The following is a 15,845-nucleotide window of genomic DNA, read 5'->3' on the forward strand; positions in this document are numbered from 1 at the left end:
TGTGTTGGGGACAACTTCCTGGTACAAGTGCTGGAGGAACCGACTAGGAGCCGTGCTCCTCTTGACCTGCTGATTACAAACTGGGAAGAATTGGCAAGGGAAGTAGAAGTGGGTGATAACCTAGGCAGCAGTGACCATGAGATGGTTGAGTTCAGGATCCTGACAAAAGGAAGAAAGGAGAGTAGTAAAATATGAACCTTGAACTTCAGAAAAGCAGACTTTGACTCCCTTAGGGAACTGATGGGCAGGATTCCCTGGGAGGCTAATCCGAGCGGGTAAGGAGTTCAGGAGAGTTGGCTGTATTTTAAAGAAGCCTTATTGAGGGTGCAGGAACAAACCATCCCAAAGTGCAGAAAGAATAGCAAATATGGAAGGCAACCAGCTTCACTTAACAGTGAAATCTTTGGTGAGTTTAAACTCAAAAAAGAAGCTTACAAGAAGTGGAAATTTGGACTGATGACTAGGGATCTGATCTGATGCGCCATCCTCAACCGCACCTTCAAAAGGCTGGTTTAGGGCCAGAGAGCAGTTGGGCTGGCCTTGGTTAACGGAGAGGTATTGCCTTGGCCTGCCGCTCCGGTTCCTCCTCCGAGAATTGTCCTGGCAGTTCTGCTGCTGAAATCTTTGAGGAGGTTGTGGGCAGAACTGTCTACGCTGTGTAGTGGGAGTATGAAAACCCAAGGATCTGAGGGTAGCTCGGGAATCTTTTACGCTGTGGACCCGTTTGTCCATCTTCTCTGAAAACAGAGTCTCACCTTCAAACGGGAGGTCCTGAATTGTTTGTTGGACCTCGTAGGGCAACCCTGAGACTTGCAATCAGGCCCCCTACTGCATAGATTCATAGATTCTAGGACTGGAAGGGACCTGAAGAGGTCATCAAGTCCTGTTCCCTGCCTTCCTGACAGGACCAAATACTGTCTAGACCATCCCTGATAGACATTTATCTAACCTACTCTTAAATATCTCCAGAGATGGAGATTCCACAACCTCCCTAGGCAATTTATTCCAGTGTTTAACCACCCTGACAGTTAGGAAGTATTTTCTAATGTCCAACCTAAACCTCCCTTGCTGCAGTTTAAGCCCCTTGCTTCTTGTTCTATCCTTAGAGGCTAAGGTGAACAAGTTTTCTCCCTCCTCCTTATGACACCCTTTTAGATACCTGAAAACTGCTATCAGGTCCCCTCTCCGTCTTCTCTTTTCCAAACTAAACAAACCCAATCCTTTCAGCCTTCCTTCATAGGTCATGTTCTCAAGACCTTCAATCATTCCTGTTGCTCTTCTCTGGACCCTCTCCAATTTCTCCACATCTTTCTTGAAATGCGGTGCCCAGAACTGGACACAATACTCCAGTTGAGGCCTAACCAGCGCAGAGTAGAGCGGAAGAATGACTTCTTGTGTCTTGCTCACAACACACCTGTTAATGCATCCCAGAATCAAGTTTGCTTTTTTTGCAACAGCATCACATTTTGAGTCATATTTAGCTTGTGATCCACTATAACCCCTAGATCCCTTTCTGCCGTATTCCTTCCTAGACAGTCTCTTCCCATTTTTTATGTGTGAAACTGACTGTTCCTTCCTAAGTGGACCACTTTGCATTTGTCTTTGTTAAACTTCATCCTGTTTACCTCAGACCATATCTCCAATTTGTCCAGATCATTTTGAATTATGATCCTGTCCTCCAACGCAGTTGCAATCCCTCTCAGTTCGGTATCATCTGCAAACTTAATAAGCGTACTTTCTATGCCAATATCTAAGTCGTTGATGAAGATATTGAACAGAGCCAGTCCCAAAATAGACCCCTGAGGAACACCACTTATTATACCTTTCCAGCAGGATTGAGAACCATTAAAAACTACTCTCTGAGTACAGTTATCCAGCCACTTATGCACCCAACTTATAATACCCCCATCTAAATTGTATTTGCCTAGTTAATCGATAAGAATATCATGCGAGACCGTATCAAATGCCTTACTAAAGTCTAGGTATACCACATCCACCGCTTCTCCCTTATCCACAGGACTCGTTATCCTATCAAAGAAAGCTATCAGATTGATTTGACGTGACTGTTCTTTACACATCCATGCTGGCTATTCCCTATCACCTTACCACATTCCAAGTGTTTGCAGATGATTTCCTTAATTACTTTCTCCATTATCTTCCCTGGCACAGAAGTTAAACTAACTGTTCTGTAGTTGTTTTTATTTCCCTTTTTATAGATGGGCACTATATTTGCTCTTTTCCAGTCTTTTGGAATATCTCCCGTCTCCCATGATTTTCCAAAGATAATAGCTAGAGGCTCAGATACCTCCAGTATTAGCTCCTTGAGTATTCTAGGATGCCTTTCCTCAGGCCCTGGTGACTTGCAGGCATCTAACTTTTCTAAGTGATTTTTAACTTGTTTTTTTTTTATTTTATCTTCTAAATCTACCCCCTTCCCATTAGTATTCACTATGTTAGGCATTCCTTCAGACTTCTCAGTGAAGACTGAAACAAAGAAGTCATTAAGCATCTCTGCCATTTCCAAGTTTCCTGTTACTGTTTCTCTCTCTTCACTGAGCAGTGGGCCTACCTAGTCCTTGGTCTTCCTCTTGCTTCTAATGTATTGATAAAAAGTCTTCTTGTTTCCTCTTTATTCCCATAGCTAGTTTGAGCTCATTTTGTGCCTTTGCCTTTCTAATCTTGTCCCTGCATTCCTGTGTTGTTTGCCTATATTCATCCTTTGTAAGCTGTCCTAGTTTCCATTTTTTATATGACTCTTCTTTATTTTTTAGATCATGCAAGATCTCGTGGTTAAGCCAAGGTGATCTTTTGCCACATTTTCGATCTTTCCTACCCGGCAGAATAGCTTGCTTTTGGGCCCTTAATAGTGTCACTTTGAAAAACTGCCAACTCTTCTCAGTTGTTTTTCCTCTCAGTCTTGATTCCCATGGGACCGGTGACAAAGTTCCTCCTCTACCTTAGTGGGTCCTGCGCTTATTGGCAGTTTTGCTCACCTCAGTGATCTTCCCCACAGTATGGGTCAACTCCTCCTGTGTCTGATCAGGAATTGGGAGGTTTGGGGGGAACCCGGGCCAGCCCTCTACTCTGGGTTCCAGCCCAGTGCCCTGTGGATTGCAGCTGTCTACAGTACCTCCTGTAACAGATGCATGACAGCTACAACTCCCTGGGCCACTTCCCCATGGCCTCCTCCAAACACCTTCTTTATCCTCACCACAGGATCTTCCCTCCTGGTGTCTGATAATGCTTGCGCTCCTTAGTCCTCCAGTAGCACACTCTCTCACTCTCAGCTCCTTGTGCCTCTTGCTCCCAGCTCCTCACACGCACTTCCTCTCCTCTGGCTCCCCACTCCCTGACTGGAGTGAGCTCCTTTTTAAACCCAGGTGTCCTGATTAGCCTACCTTGATTGGCTGCAGGTGATCTAATCAGCCTGTCTGCCTTAATTGGTTCTAGCAGGTTCCTGATTACTCTAGTGCAGCCCCTGCTCTGGTCACTCAGGGAACAGAAAACTATTCATCCAGTGACCAGTATATTTGCCCTCTACCAGACTCCTGTACCCCACTGGCCTGGGTCTGTCACAAACCTTACCTATCAGCTCTCTGAGCTTACCAAAATCAGACTTCCTGGCAAAATAGCCACCCCTGTCACCATCACTCGTGGCAACGTCTGCAGTGTCTAAAGCTGCCTGCAATGAAGCCTGGGAAACTAATTTCCCTTTTTCCACCAAGGCGGTGAACTCTGACCGAGAGTCCGAAGGAACGAACTCCATGAACTTCGCCATTGCTGCACAGACGTTTTTAGAGTACCTGCTCACAATGGCCTTTTGGTTAGCAATATGGAGTTGCAAACCACCAGTGGAGTAGACCTTTCTACCCACGAGGTCTAGGCGTTTAGCATCCCTATTCTTTGGGGAAGGACCTTGGAAACTCTGTCTCTCCCACTGGTTAGCCACATCGACCACTAGCGAATCCGGAGGCGATAGGAGTACAGATGCTTAAAGCCTCTGGAGGGCAGGAAATACCACCACTCATTACGTTTGGCAGTGGGTGGCAGGGATGCCGGCGTCTGCCACAGAGTCTTAGTGGTGTCAACAACAATCTTTATGAAGGGCAACACTACTCATGAATGTCCCAAGGGTGCTAGGATGTTCACCATGGGATTTATGTCCTCTACCACCTCCTCGGCCCTGATGTCCAGACTCCGGGCAGCCCTGCGGAGCAACTATTATAGGATTCTATTATCCTCTAACGCAGGAGCTATGGCCATCCCTGCCAACGCTTCGTCCGGTGACGAGGAGGAGGAAGCATGTGCTGGTAATGGAAGCTCCCTACCGTCTGCCCCAGAAGGGTCACATGACTCTTGGGACAGCATTGGTGGAAGTGGCGCCGATAACGGTGCCGGGGCCATAGGCTTCGTAGCAGTCGTCGACATCAGCATCAGTCTCACCAGAGGAAACTGCATCAACACGCTCACAGGAGCTGCCAGGGTGGTTGGGCCCGGTGTTGATATAAGTACCGGGGCCATAGGTGTCTGCATCGAAGTTGACAACAACAGTGCAGGCATGGTAGACGGGTGCATCGATGCCGTGAAGGCTGGTGCCGAAATTGGAGCTGAACAAGGTGCCAGAGTCGACCATGGTGCCGGAGGCAAAGATGTCGGGACCATAGGCGCCAGGGGCAGATGCTCAGCGGAGGGCGGTACGAAAGTGATGGAGGCCACTGAAGATGCTGCTGAGCATGGGCCCTGGGTTCCTCCCTGACCCTGCTGATAAGCCCAGGGGGTCCAGAAGGGCCACTGAGGTGGCTTCTGCCACTGCAGAGGCCACACCTGATGTTCCCGTCTGTCTCTGCCTGACCTCACTCTATGGCTTCTGCTCCTACTCGAGCGACAGGAGTTGAGGTCTGACTCCAAGGCCTCAGACACTGAAGATCACAGAGGAGCCGATCCTTGATGTCTTGAATGTCGAGAGCTCGGGGAGTGGGAAGGCTCTCTGTAGGAGCGGGTACACGCCAATGGACAAGGAGAAGTGGAGCGCCTCGACATCATAGCCAGCTTCCCTTTAGAGTGCACCTGAGGATGCAGCTCCGTCGACAATGAGGGTTCCTCCCTGGCAGGTCAGAACGATGCCGTCAGGTGGAGGAGGTCTTGAGCAGCCTGATACACTTCCAGCATGGACGGCCGCAGCAGCTGCTGCGTCGGCGCTGGTGATCAAGGTGGGGCCAGACTCGACTGCCGCACTTGGGCAGGAGTCAACACGGCCCCGGAAGGAGATGCCGAGGAGTGGCCTGCCTGGGGTGGTACATCTTGAGGCTTAGCTGGAGAACAGCCGTCCAGCTTTTTCTTCTTTTGAGGCACCAGCGAGTGGGAGCAGGACCTACTGTCAGACAGGCCCCGTGAGGAGCCGTGGCAGTGCCGAGCGTCCCTGGAGAAGTACTTCCTTGGCGCCGAACTCACCAATAGCGCCAGGGCACTATGCATTGAGGACGCCGGCATAGGGATCAGGTCTCTCAAGCCTGGGTTGTAGTGGGGGTGTAGGGCTGTCTCCATGAAGATCACCTTCAGCCGCTATTCCCTTTCTTTAAGTGTTCTCAGGCGGAACACGTGACAGATCTTATAACAATCTTTCTGATGGGTCTCTCCCAGGCATCAAAGACACAACAAGTGCAGGTCACTTTTTAGAATGCGCTTGGCGCAGGCCATGTAGTTCTTGAAGCCCGGGGACCATGACATGCCACGGCGCCGGGGTCAGTGGGGGGGACCCCAAAAAACACTATACTATACTAAACTGTTAACTCAAACATTATGAATAACTAACTATATAGAACGGCATACAGAATAAACTTGCTGAGCAAGAGCAAGTTCCAGCCACCGTCACTAGCGGCAAGAAGGAACTGAAGGGGTGGTGGGTTGGAAGGGCTATATATTAGGTGCCATGAGGGCACGACTCCAGGGGGTGTCCCGGCCGATCCGACAGATGCTGCTAAGGGAAAAATCTTCCGGCCAATGTACATGTGCACGTGCACACACCTGATTGGAATCAATGTGAACAAGCACTCGAAGAAGAAACACTATTTCACTAGGAGGGTGGTGAAGCCCTGAAATAGGTTACCTAGGGAGGTGGTGGAATCTCCATCCTTAGAGGTTTTTAAGGCCCGGCTTTACAAAAGCCTTGGCTGGGATGATTTAGTTGGTATTGGTCCTGCTGTGAGCAGGGGATTCGACTAGATGACCTCTTGAGGTCTCTTCCAACCCTAATATTCTATGGTATGTGGCATGCCTGTATGAAAGAAGGTACTACAGAAGGGACAGTGGGACAGATGGAATATCCACACCTTCCACCTTGATGCCTGGCCCTATCAGGAAGTGTGTCGCCATATGTTCTATGCTTTTCCAGGGATATCTGGGCAGGAGGATCCCAAAAGTCTGTTTAGTCTGCAGAAGAGAAGAATTAGAGGGGATTTGATAGCTGTTTTCAACTACCTAAAAGGGGGTTCCAAAAAGGATGGATCTAGACTGTTCTCAGTGGTACCTGATGACAGAACAAGGAGTAATGGTCTCAAGTTGCAGTGGGGGAGGTTTAGGCTGGATATTAGGAAAAACTTTTTCAGAGTGGTGAAGCACTGGAATGCTGTCTGAGGCCCTGTTCTTAAGCTTAGGTCTCTGCCTAAGCAGTGGGAGCTGTCATAAGCTGGAAAGAGTATGGTCACGTCCTCACACATTTCAAACCAGTCATACTGAAATATGGCAATCTGCGGATGTTAGAAAGCTGATCCGATCTATCGCCTCCAGATAAAGGGAAGAGCCTAGAAGATGTAAAAGGAAATTTAGTTCGATAGTTTTCTGTTTGGTAAGAACTCACTTATCAACAGACATAGTTGGGAAATCCATATGTGTTTATAGCCGTAGTTGTGAAATCCTCACTTCTGTATTGTTTTGTCATTATAGTTCCCACTTTGCTCTTGTTTATTTGCATGGTCTCTATCTGGTTCTGTGATTGTTTCTGTCTGCTGTATAATTCTTTTAGCTGGGTGTAAACTAAGTAAGGTGGTGGGATATAATTAGTGAGCAAATCATATTATACAGTATGTTAGGATTGGTTAGGTAAATTTCAGTAAAATGATTGGTTAAGGTATAGCTGAGAATATTACTATATAAATTAGGGGCAAACAGAAAGTAAGCTGGGATTCGAAAATAAGGAAAAAGGAACTTGGATTTAAGCCTGCTGCAAGTTCAGCCGACAAACATTGAATTGTTTGCACCTTCGGACTTCGGGTATTGTTGCTCTCTGTTCATGTGAGAAGGACCAGGGAAGTGGGAAGGTGAAGGAATAAGTCCTCTAACATAGTATTTTTCAATTAACCTCAAACAAGTACTGTACCGCAATCTGTTTATCATGAAAGTACACCTTACAAATGTAGAATTTTTTTGCTACATGCCTGCACTCAAAAAGAATACAGTGTAAAAACTTTAGAGCCTACAAGTCCACTCGGTCCTACTTCTTGTTCAGCCAACCGTTGAGACAAACAAGTTTCTTTACATTTACGGCAGATAATGCTGCCCACTTCTTAGTTACAATGTCACCTGAAAGTGAGAACAGGGGTTCGCATGGCACTTTTGTAGCAAGCATTGAAAGGTATTTACGTATCAGATACACTAAACATTTGCATGCTCCTTCATGCTTCAGCCACCATTCCAGAGGACATGCTTCCATGCGGATGATGCTCTTTAAAATAAATAATGTGTTAACTAAATTCATGACTGAATTCCTTGGGGGAGAACTGTATGTCTCCTGCTCTGTTTTACCCACATTCTGCCATATAGCAGTCTCAGATGATGACTCAACTCACGTTTTGTGTGCAGAAAAGGACCTGTGGATTACAGTGGACGAAAAGCGGGATATGAGTTAACACAGTGTGTCCTTGTTGCCAAGAAGGCTAATGGCATATTGGGTTGCTTTAGTAGGAGCGTTGCCAGCAGATTGAGGGAAGTGATTATTCCCCTCTATTAGGCACTGGTGAGACCACATCTGGAGTACTGCATCCAGTTTTGGGCCCGCCACTACAGAAAGGATGTGGACAAATTGGAGAGAGTCCAACGGAAAGCAATACAAATGATTAGGGGACTGGGGCACATGACTTTTGAGGAGAGGCTGAAGGAACTGGGCTTATTCAGTCTGCAAAAGAGAAGAGTGAGGGGGGATTTGACAGTAGCCTTCAACTATTTGAAGAGGGGTTCCAAAGAGGGTGGAGCTAGGCTGTTCTCAGTGGTGGCAGATGACAGAACAAGGAGCAATGGTCTCAAGATGCAGTGGGGGAGGTCTAGGTTGGATATTAGGAAAAATTATTTCAATATGCAGGTGGTGAAGCACTGGAATGGGTTACCGAGGGAGAGGTTTTTAAGGCCCAGATTGACAAAGCCCTGGTTGGGATGATTTAGTTGGGGTTGTTCCTGCTTTGGGCAGGGGGTTGGACTAGATGACCTCCTTAGATCTTTTCCAACCCTAATCTTCTATGTTGTTCATTTTAAGAACACTTTCACTGCAGATATGACAAATTGCAAAGAAGATACCAACGTGAGATTTTTAAGGATAGATACAACTCTCAACTCAAGCTTTAAGAATCTGAAGTGCCTTCCAAAATCTGAAAGGGATGAGGCGTGGAGCATGTTTTCAGACATTTTAAAAGAGCAACAATCCAATGCAGAAATTACAACCCGAACCACCAAAAAAGAAAATCAATCTGCTGGTGGCATCTGACTTAGATGATGAAAATGAACATGCATTGGTCTGCACTGCTTTGAATCATTATCGAGCAGAACCTGTCATCAGCATAGACATATGTCCTCTGAAATGGTGGTTGAAGCATGAAGGGACATATGAATCTTTAGTATCTGTCACATAAATATCTTGCAACGCCGGCTACAATAGTGCCATGCGAATGCCTGTTCTCACTTTCAAATGACACTGTAAACAAGCAGCAGGTGGCATTATCGCCTGCAAATGTAAACAAACTTGTTTCTCTGAGCAATTGGCTGAAAAAGAAGTAGGACTGAGTGGATTTGTAGGCTTTAAAGATTTATATTTTTTTATTTTTGAATGCAGGTTTTTTTGTACATAATTCTACATTTGTAAGTTCAACTTTCATGATAAAGAGATTGCGTTACAGTACTTGTAAAGGAGGAATTGAAAAGTACCCTCTTGTTTTTTTAAAGTTTAAATATTTATAATAAAAAATAAATATGAAGTGAGCACTGTCCATTTTGTATTCTGTGTTGTAATTGAAAACAATATATTTGAAAATGTAGAAAACATTCAAAAATATTTAAATAAATGGTATTCTATTACTGTTTCACGACGGGATCAATCGCACCATTAATCACAATTAATTTTTTTAATTGATACCCCTAATAAAAATGTGTTACAGATCATCATATGATCCATGTCTCCTAATCTGAAAATTACTCTCTCAGATTCACCTGGATACTACGATATTTGTACCAGATAATTAACTGATACTAATTTAGTTCAGCTTTACCTTTACAGTTCATGTCAGACTTTCCAACCCTAGCCTTTATTTATGTAGGTACAAATAATTACAGTAACTCCTCACTTAAAGTCACATAATGTTGTTTTGTTGTTATGTTGCTGATCAATTAGAGAACATGCTTGTTTAAAGTTGTGCAGTGCTCCCTTATAATGCTGTTTGGCAACCGCCTGCTTTGACCACTGCTTACAGAAAGAGCAGCCCATTGGAGCTAGTTGGTGGGGGGCTTGGAACCAGGGTGGACCAACAGCCCCCCCATCAGCTCCCTGGCTCCCCTGAGTTCCCTGTGCAGCAGCTGCCCAGCAGGCTATCAATTGCCCGGCAGCTCAGCTGTCCCTTCCCCTACTGCCATGTGCTGCTCCAGGGAACCTTCTGCTTGCTGGAGGGGAGGAAGAAGGCTAATGTCAGAATGTCCCTCTCACCCTGCTCCACCATCTCCATGAGAGTGGGGGGAAGGGGACAGGACAGGGCTCAGAATGGAGGGACCTTGCAGGCAGCAGCTGCTGTCTCAACTTTCTGATCTGCTTAGAAAGGCAGTGTATTTAGAGTAAGGTCAGTGTACTTAAAGGGGCAATGCGCATCTCTCTCGCTCTCTCACACACTGTGTGTCTGTCTCTCTCTGCCATGCTGTCTCCCCTCCCTCCATTCCTGCTGCTTTACAGAGTGTAAGGCTACGTTAACAACAATGTGTTAACTCTTGAGGGCTCAGCCGAGTGCTAGTTCATCATTTAGCAGTAAGGCATTCCCTGGGAAATATCCCACCTTCTGACTTCACCACCTCAACCAAGCTTCACAATCATCATTGCTGTGTACAGTATTAAATTGTTTAAAACTTATACTGTGTGTGTACATGTGTATGTGTGTGTATATATATATCTGGCAAAAAAAACATTCCCTGGAACCTAACCTAACATTAATTCTTACAGGGAAATTGGATTCGCTTAACATCGTTTCACTTAAAGTAGAATTTTTCAGGAACATAACTACAACATTAAGCAATGAGTTACTGTGTGAGCACAATTTAGCACATGCAGCAAAGATAATTGACAATTTTAAGGCCCTAATCTTGATTTGTAGGTTACAATGCCAAAATGGAGGCCTGGTGAGAGTCAGGGTGAAAAGCTGGGCCTTATTTCACAGATATAAAAATAAACATAAAGCGATTGTTATCCTATGAAAATGTCTTATTCCATTACTATTATATCTTAAATGTACAACAGAATTTCACCTACATTTTATTTTGCTCATTATTTTATACTTTGCTAGTCAATGTCCTGTCATATCCACACCAGCTGGTAAACCCAGACCTTGCATGTAATTCTAATGCGCATATTACAGGTCAGTTTCATTTCCATTATTTATTTAAGGCCACCACTCTGAACACTTTATTTCCACTGGTGAGCAATTACTCAAGTAAGTAATCCCACTGAAGTCAATTAGATAAACTCATGAAGAATAGGTCTATCAGTGGTTATTAGCCAGGATGGGAAGGGATGGTGTCCCTAGCCTCGGTTTGCCAGAAGCTGGGAATGATGATTACCTGTTCTGTTCATTCCCTCTGAAGCAGATGGACCTTTGATCTGACCCAGTATGGTCATTCTAATGGGATTACTTGTGTAAGTAAATATTTATCAATAGGATTAAAGGGTTCATAATTTGGCCATAAAATTTTTAAAGATACACACTTTCTATAATTTGCATTAGAAATTTTGATTATAGGGAATGCATAAGGGAGTCCAGTTATTTAGTTTGAATTGAACTAAAATCAAGCGCACAAATAGGCAGCTTAGATGCAAATATTTTCTTTTAAAAGAATATTTTATAACACTTTTTCTTCTAAAGTAAAATTATTGGTTAGTAGTTAAACAAATTTTATGAAAGAGGGAAATAATGCACTTTTTAACTTTAGAACACCAAGAAAACTAAATAAAACTAATTAATGCTAATAAAACAACAAGAAACGCTAAAAATTAAGGATGCTCCAACAATATTAACTCATTTATGCTGTTTGTGTCATATTAAGCAGTCCAATTTGTCTTACTAAATGTAAACCATAATACATTAAGACAAAGATAATTTGTTATTTATTTATACCATAAAATATACAGAATTTGCAATGTTACCACCTTAATATTGTTAAAGCAACATTAACACTGTTGTAATGTCCTAATTTCAGTTAATGCTGTATTAAAAAACAAATTGTGTAATATAGTAAAAAAACATGTACAGAAACATATTTAAAAACTTACCTGAACTGCGCAGCCAAGTAAGAGTAAAAGTAGTTTTTTAATTTCTTCAGTTCCCGGCTCTAAAATAAAATAAATTATTGTGGGTGCAAGTAACTGTTCAGATATGATTTCAAATCTGAGCTTTCTTTATGAAAAGCTCTTTTACTGAATTGCACATTTTATTTATCACCATTATTTTTATACAATTGAACATTTTGGCTTAGTTCAGAATAATAATGATGAGGGAATGTATGTCAAAGTTTTCAGCTCCTTGTTCCTTTGTCTTTTAAAAAAGTAACTTTCAGCACACACACATACTTTATTACTCACAAGTAGTTTAAAAAAATAAGAGGAGGTTACTTACTGTAACTGGAGGTCCTTTCAGATGTGAGGTCTTTTAAGATGTGTGGTCCCTATTTGGATTCCAGACATGTCTGCGAATACGCACCACACGCCAGAGCTGTTTGTAGTAGTGTCCGTTGATCCGCATATGGATCGGCTACGTGCTGTGTCCGAGGCTTTAAGAGGCTGTCCAGGTCAACGCTATTACAGGTCCCTCTTACCAGCATGCAATGGAGCCCACAGAAGAGGAGATGGAAGGCGGATATTGGAATCCAAATAGGAACAGCCCACACATCTTGAAGAACCTTCAATTACAATAAGCAATCTCCTCTTCCTCGAGTGATGGTCCCTATATGGATTCCAGACATGAGTGATTAGCGAACAGTGTTCAGCATGGAGATGGGTGGAAGGACTCACAAGAAGTTAGTCTGTAGGATGGCACAGCCAACTGCTGCATCCACCACCACTGCTGCAGTGATGGCATAGCGAGTGGTAAAGGGGTGGACAGAGGTCCGTTTTACAAATTTGTCCGCTTTACAAATTTCCTGCCATGAAATGTCCACGAGGAAGGCAGACGTGGCAGAATGTGCCGCCGTGGAGTGGACCATTGACACCTGGAGGCGAAGAAACGTGAGAGAGGGTACTTGGAGGAGAGGGCATGGCCCCAGCAGTGTTCTGTGATGGTGAGGAAGAGCCTGGGTAAGACACAGAAATGTGGGTCCACTGGAGATAAAAGGCCAGTGCCTGGCGGACATTGAGAGAATGCAGCGTTTTCACTCTGGGGGAGATGTGCGGTTTGGGGTAGAAGATCGGAAGGTGGATGCACTGCTTGACGTAGAACGGAGGGGCCACTTTGCAGAGAAATTTGGGGTGCAGGTACAGGGAGACTTTGTCTTTGTGGAAGACAGTAAAGGGTGGGTCGGCCATCATGGCCTCCAGCTTGCTAACCTGTCTGCTGAGGTGATGGCCACTAAGACAATCACCTTCATGGAGAGGTGAGCAAGAGAGCAAGTTGCGAGAGGTTCAAAGGGCAGCTTAGGGAGGGAAGATAGGATGAGATTCAGATCCAAAGAGTGGGGAGGATTCCACACTGATGGGAAGGCATTGAGTATGCCATGCAGGAGGAGGTCAGTGGTTGGGTGAGTGAAGACCAAGGAGCTGTCAACGAGGTGTGGGAGGGAGGCACTCAGCACCATCAGGTGGACACAGACGGAGGAGGGGGCAAGGCCCGACATCTTAAGATGGAGAAGGTTCTCCAGGAGGATGGAAATGGAAATGTAGTTCAGAGGGTAGTGGTGGCGGTGCACCCAGGCAGTGAAATGTCACCATTTTGCTTGGTAGCAGGCTCTGGAAGACTGCTGTCTGCTGTGTGTGAGAGGATGATGTGCATGAGTATGGAAGAGCAGCAAAGAATCCTGTGGCACCTTATAGACTAACAGAAGTTTTGGAGCATGAGCTTTCGTGGGTGAATACCCACTTCGTCAGATGCATGTAGTGGAAATTTCCAGGGGCAGGTATGTATATGCAGGCAAGCCAGAGATAATGAGGTTAGTTCAATCAGGGAGGATGAGGCCCTGTTCTAGCAGTTGAGGTGTGAAAACCAAGGGAGGAGAAACTGGTTCAGGATTAAATAAAGACTGTGAATGGCTTGCCAACTACAAAACCAGTTTCTCCTCCCTTGGTTTTCACACCTCAGCTGTTGGAACAGGGCCTCATCCTCCCTGATTGAACTAATCTCATTATCTCTAGCTTGCACGCATATATATACCTGCCCCTGGAAATTTCCACTACATGCATCTGACGAAGTGGGTATTCACCCACGAAAGCTCATGCTCCAAAACGTCTGTTAGTCTATAAGGTGCCACAGGATTCTTTGCTGCTTTTACAGATCCAGACTAACACGGCTACCCCTCTGATACATGAGTATGGAACATGCTCTGCCTACACACAAACCCCATGCAAATACCAAGCCATAAGAAGGAGCAGCTTTGGGGTTGGAGTGCCACAGGCAACTTTACACCTGTGTGAAGAGATCCAGGAGGAGGGGAAGGCAGATCCGGGTGTGAGCAGAAAGGTGGAAGAGATCAGTGAAACAATACTGACGAGGCCAGGAGGGGGCTTTCAGAATGACCATCGTGTGTTCCTGCCACACTGTGCTCAGGACTTGCGGGAGCAGGAGAATGGGCGGGAAGGCATAGCGTAGTTTGGTGGTTCAGGGCAGGAGAAGGGCATCGCCCTGAGAGCCCAGCCCAAGGCTTCCTCTGGAGCAGAAGAGGGGAAGTTTGTGGTTTGCGGCAGTCACAAAGACGTCCCAGTGCAGCATGCCCCACTGGAAAGAGACTGAGCAAAGTGTGAGGCCATGGAGCTCCCACAAGTGATTCACACAGAAGGACCTGCTGAGTGTGTCCACCAGGGAGTTGTTGGTGCCCGGGAGATGCATGACGTGGAGGGTGAACCCATGCCTAAAGCACCAGTTCTAGAGGAGAATGGCCTCTGCACAGAGGGAGGAGGACCAGGCACTGCCCTGCTTGTTGATATACACAACTGCTGTCATGTTGTCGGACGGCAGCTGAATGTGCAGGGATCTGATGAGGGAGAGGAACATCCAGCAGGAAAGCCGGGCAGCCCATAATTCCAGCATGTTGATATACATCCACAACTCTTGCAGAATCCAGTGGCCCTGTGCCATATGACCATCCAGATGACATCTCACCCAGCGAGGGAGGCAGCCACGGTAAGACTGGTGTGGGCAGTGGGAGGAGCGAACAGAGTGCTGGCCAAGTGGTCCTTCATGTGAGGGAAGCCAGCTTGCCCAAGTGGTCCAGTTGCAGCCTGCAGATTGACTGGAGCCACAGTTGTAGGCAGTGCATATGCAGGTGTTATGGAGATGCAGGCCGCCATGTGACCCAGGAGAGAAAGGCACTGGCAGATATGCCTATGCTGTTTGTGGCGTTGCTGCGCAATGAAAAAGGTGAGTAGCAAAATGGTCTGTCAGGAGGAATCATAGATTATTAGGGTTGGAAGGGACCTCAGGAGATCATCTGGTCCAACCCCCTGCTCAAAGCAGGACCAATCCCCAAATCCCTAAATGGCCCCCCTCAAGGACTGAACACACAATCCTGGGTTTAGCAGGCCAATGCTCAAACCACTGAGCTATCCCTCTCCCCCCAAAAGGCTTGGCCCTCAAGAAAATACAGACATGCTCTGATAAACATGAGCATACGGGTGGGGATGAAAACTGACTTGTCCTTGCTGATAAAGATGCCCAGGCCGGCAAGGAGAGCACAGAGGGTCTGGATAGAGGAGAGGAAATGGATGCACGACGGCACAACAAGGAGCCAATCGTCCAGGAAACACGGAGTGGCCAAGACAAAGCATGTGCTGCGATGACAGCAAAGACTTTTTCAAACACCCAGGGAGCAGTGGTAATACCAAAGGGAAGGACCCGAAACTGGTCATAAGAATGTGCCACTGTGAAATGGAGGAAATTCAGATGAGCTGGGTGGATGTCAACATGGAAATAGGCATCCTTCATATTGAGAGTCGTGAACCAGGCTTGAAGAGAGAGGGATGGGCGAACGAGAGGAAGTGTGACCATGTTCAGCAACCGGAGGTCCAGAAGTGGATAATGGCTACCCCGCTTCTTCAGCACAAGGAAATAAGGGGAAGAGAACCCACAGCCACAGTAATGGAAAGGAATTAATTCTATAGTGCCCTTCTGGAGGAGGGTGTCTGC

General features: G+C 45.8%; 1 protein-coding gene across 9 annotated transcripts in view; it reads right to left on the bottom strand.

Annotated features, from left to right (window-relative positions):
• Nucleotides 1–15,845, bottom strand: part of CCDC88A (coiled-coil domain containing 88A) — a 356,902-nt gene that overhangs the window by 243,510 nt on the left and 97,547 nt on the right. For all 9 annotated transcript variants that reach the window (XM_030557801.1, XM_030557800.1, XM_030557794.1 and 6 more), the window contains one exon: nt 11,789–11,847. In XM_030557801.1, coding sequence (XP_030413661.1) covers nt 11,789–11,847 — 59 coding nt within the window. The remainder of the gene's footprint in view (nt 1–11,788; nt 11,848–15,845) is intronic.

The sequence above is a fragment of the Gopherus evgoodei genome, chromosome 3, assembly GCF_007399415.2.
Source record: "Gopherus evgoodei ecotype Sinaloan lineage chromosome 3, rGopEvg1_v1.p, whole genome shotgun sequence".
Lineage (NCBI taxonomy): Eukaryota > Metazoa > Chordata > Testudines > Testudinidae > Gopherus > Gopherus evgoodei.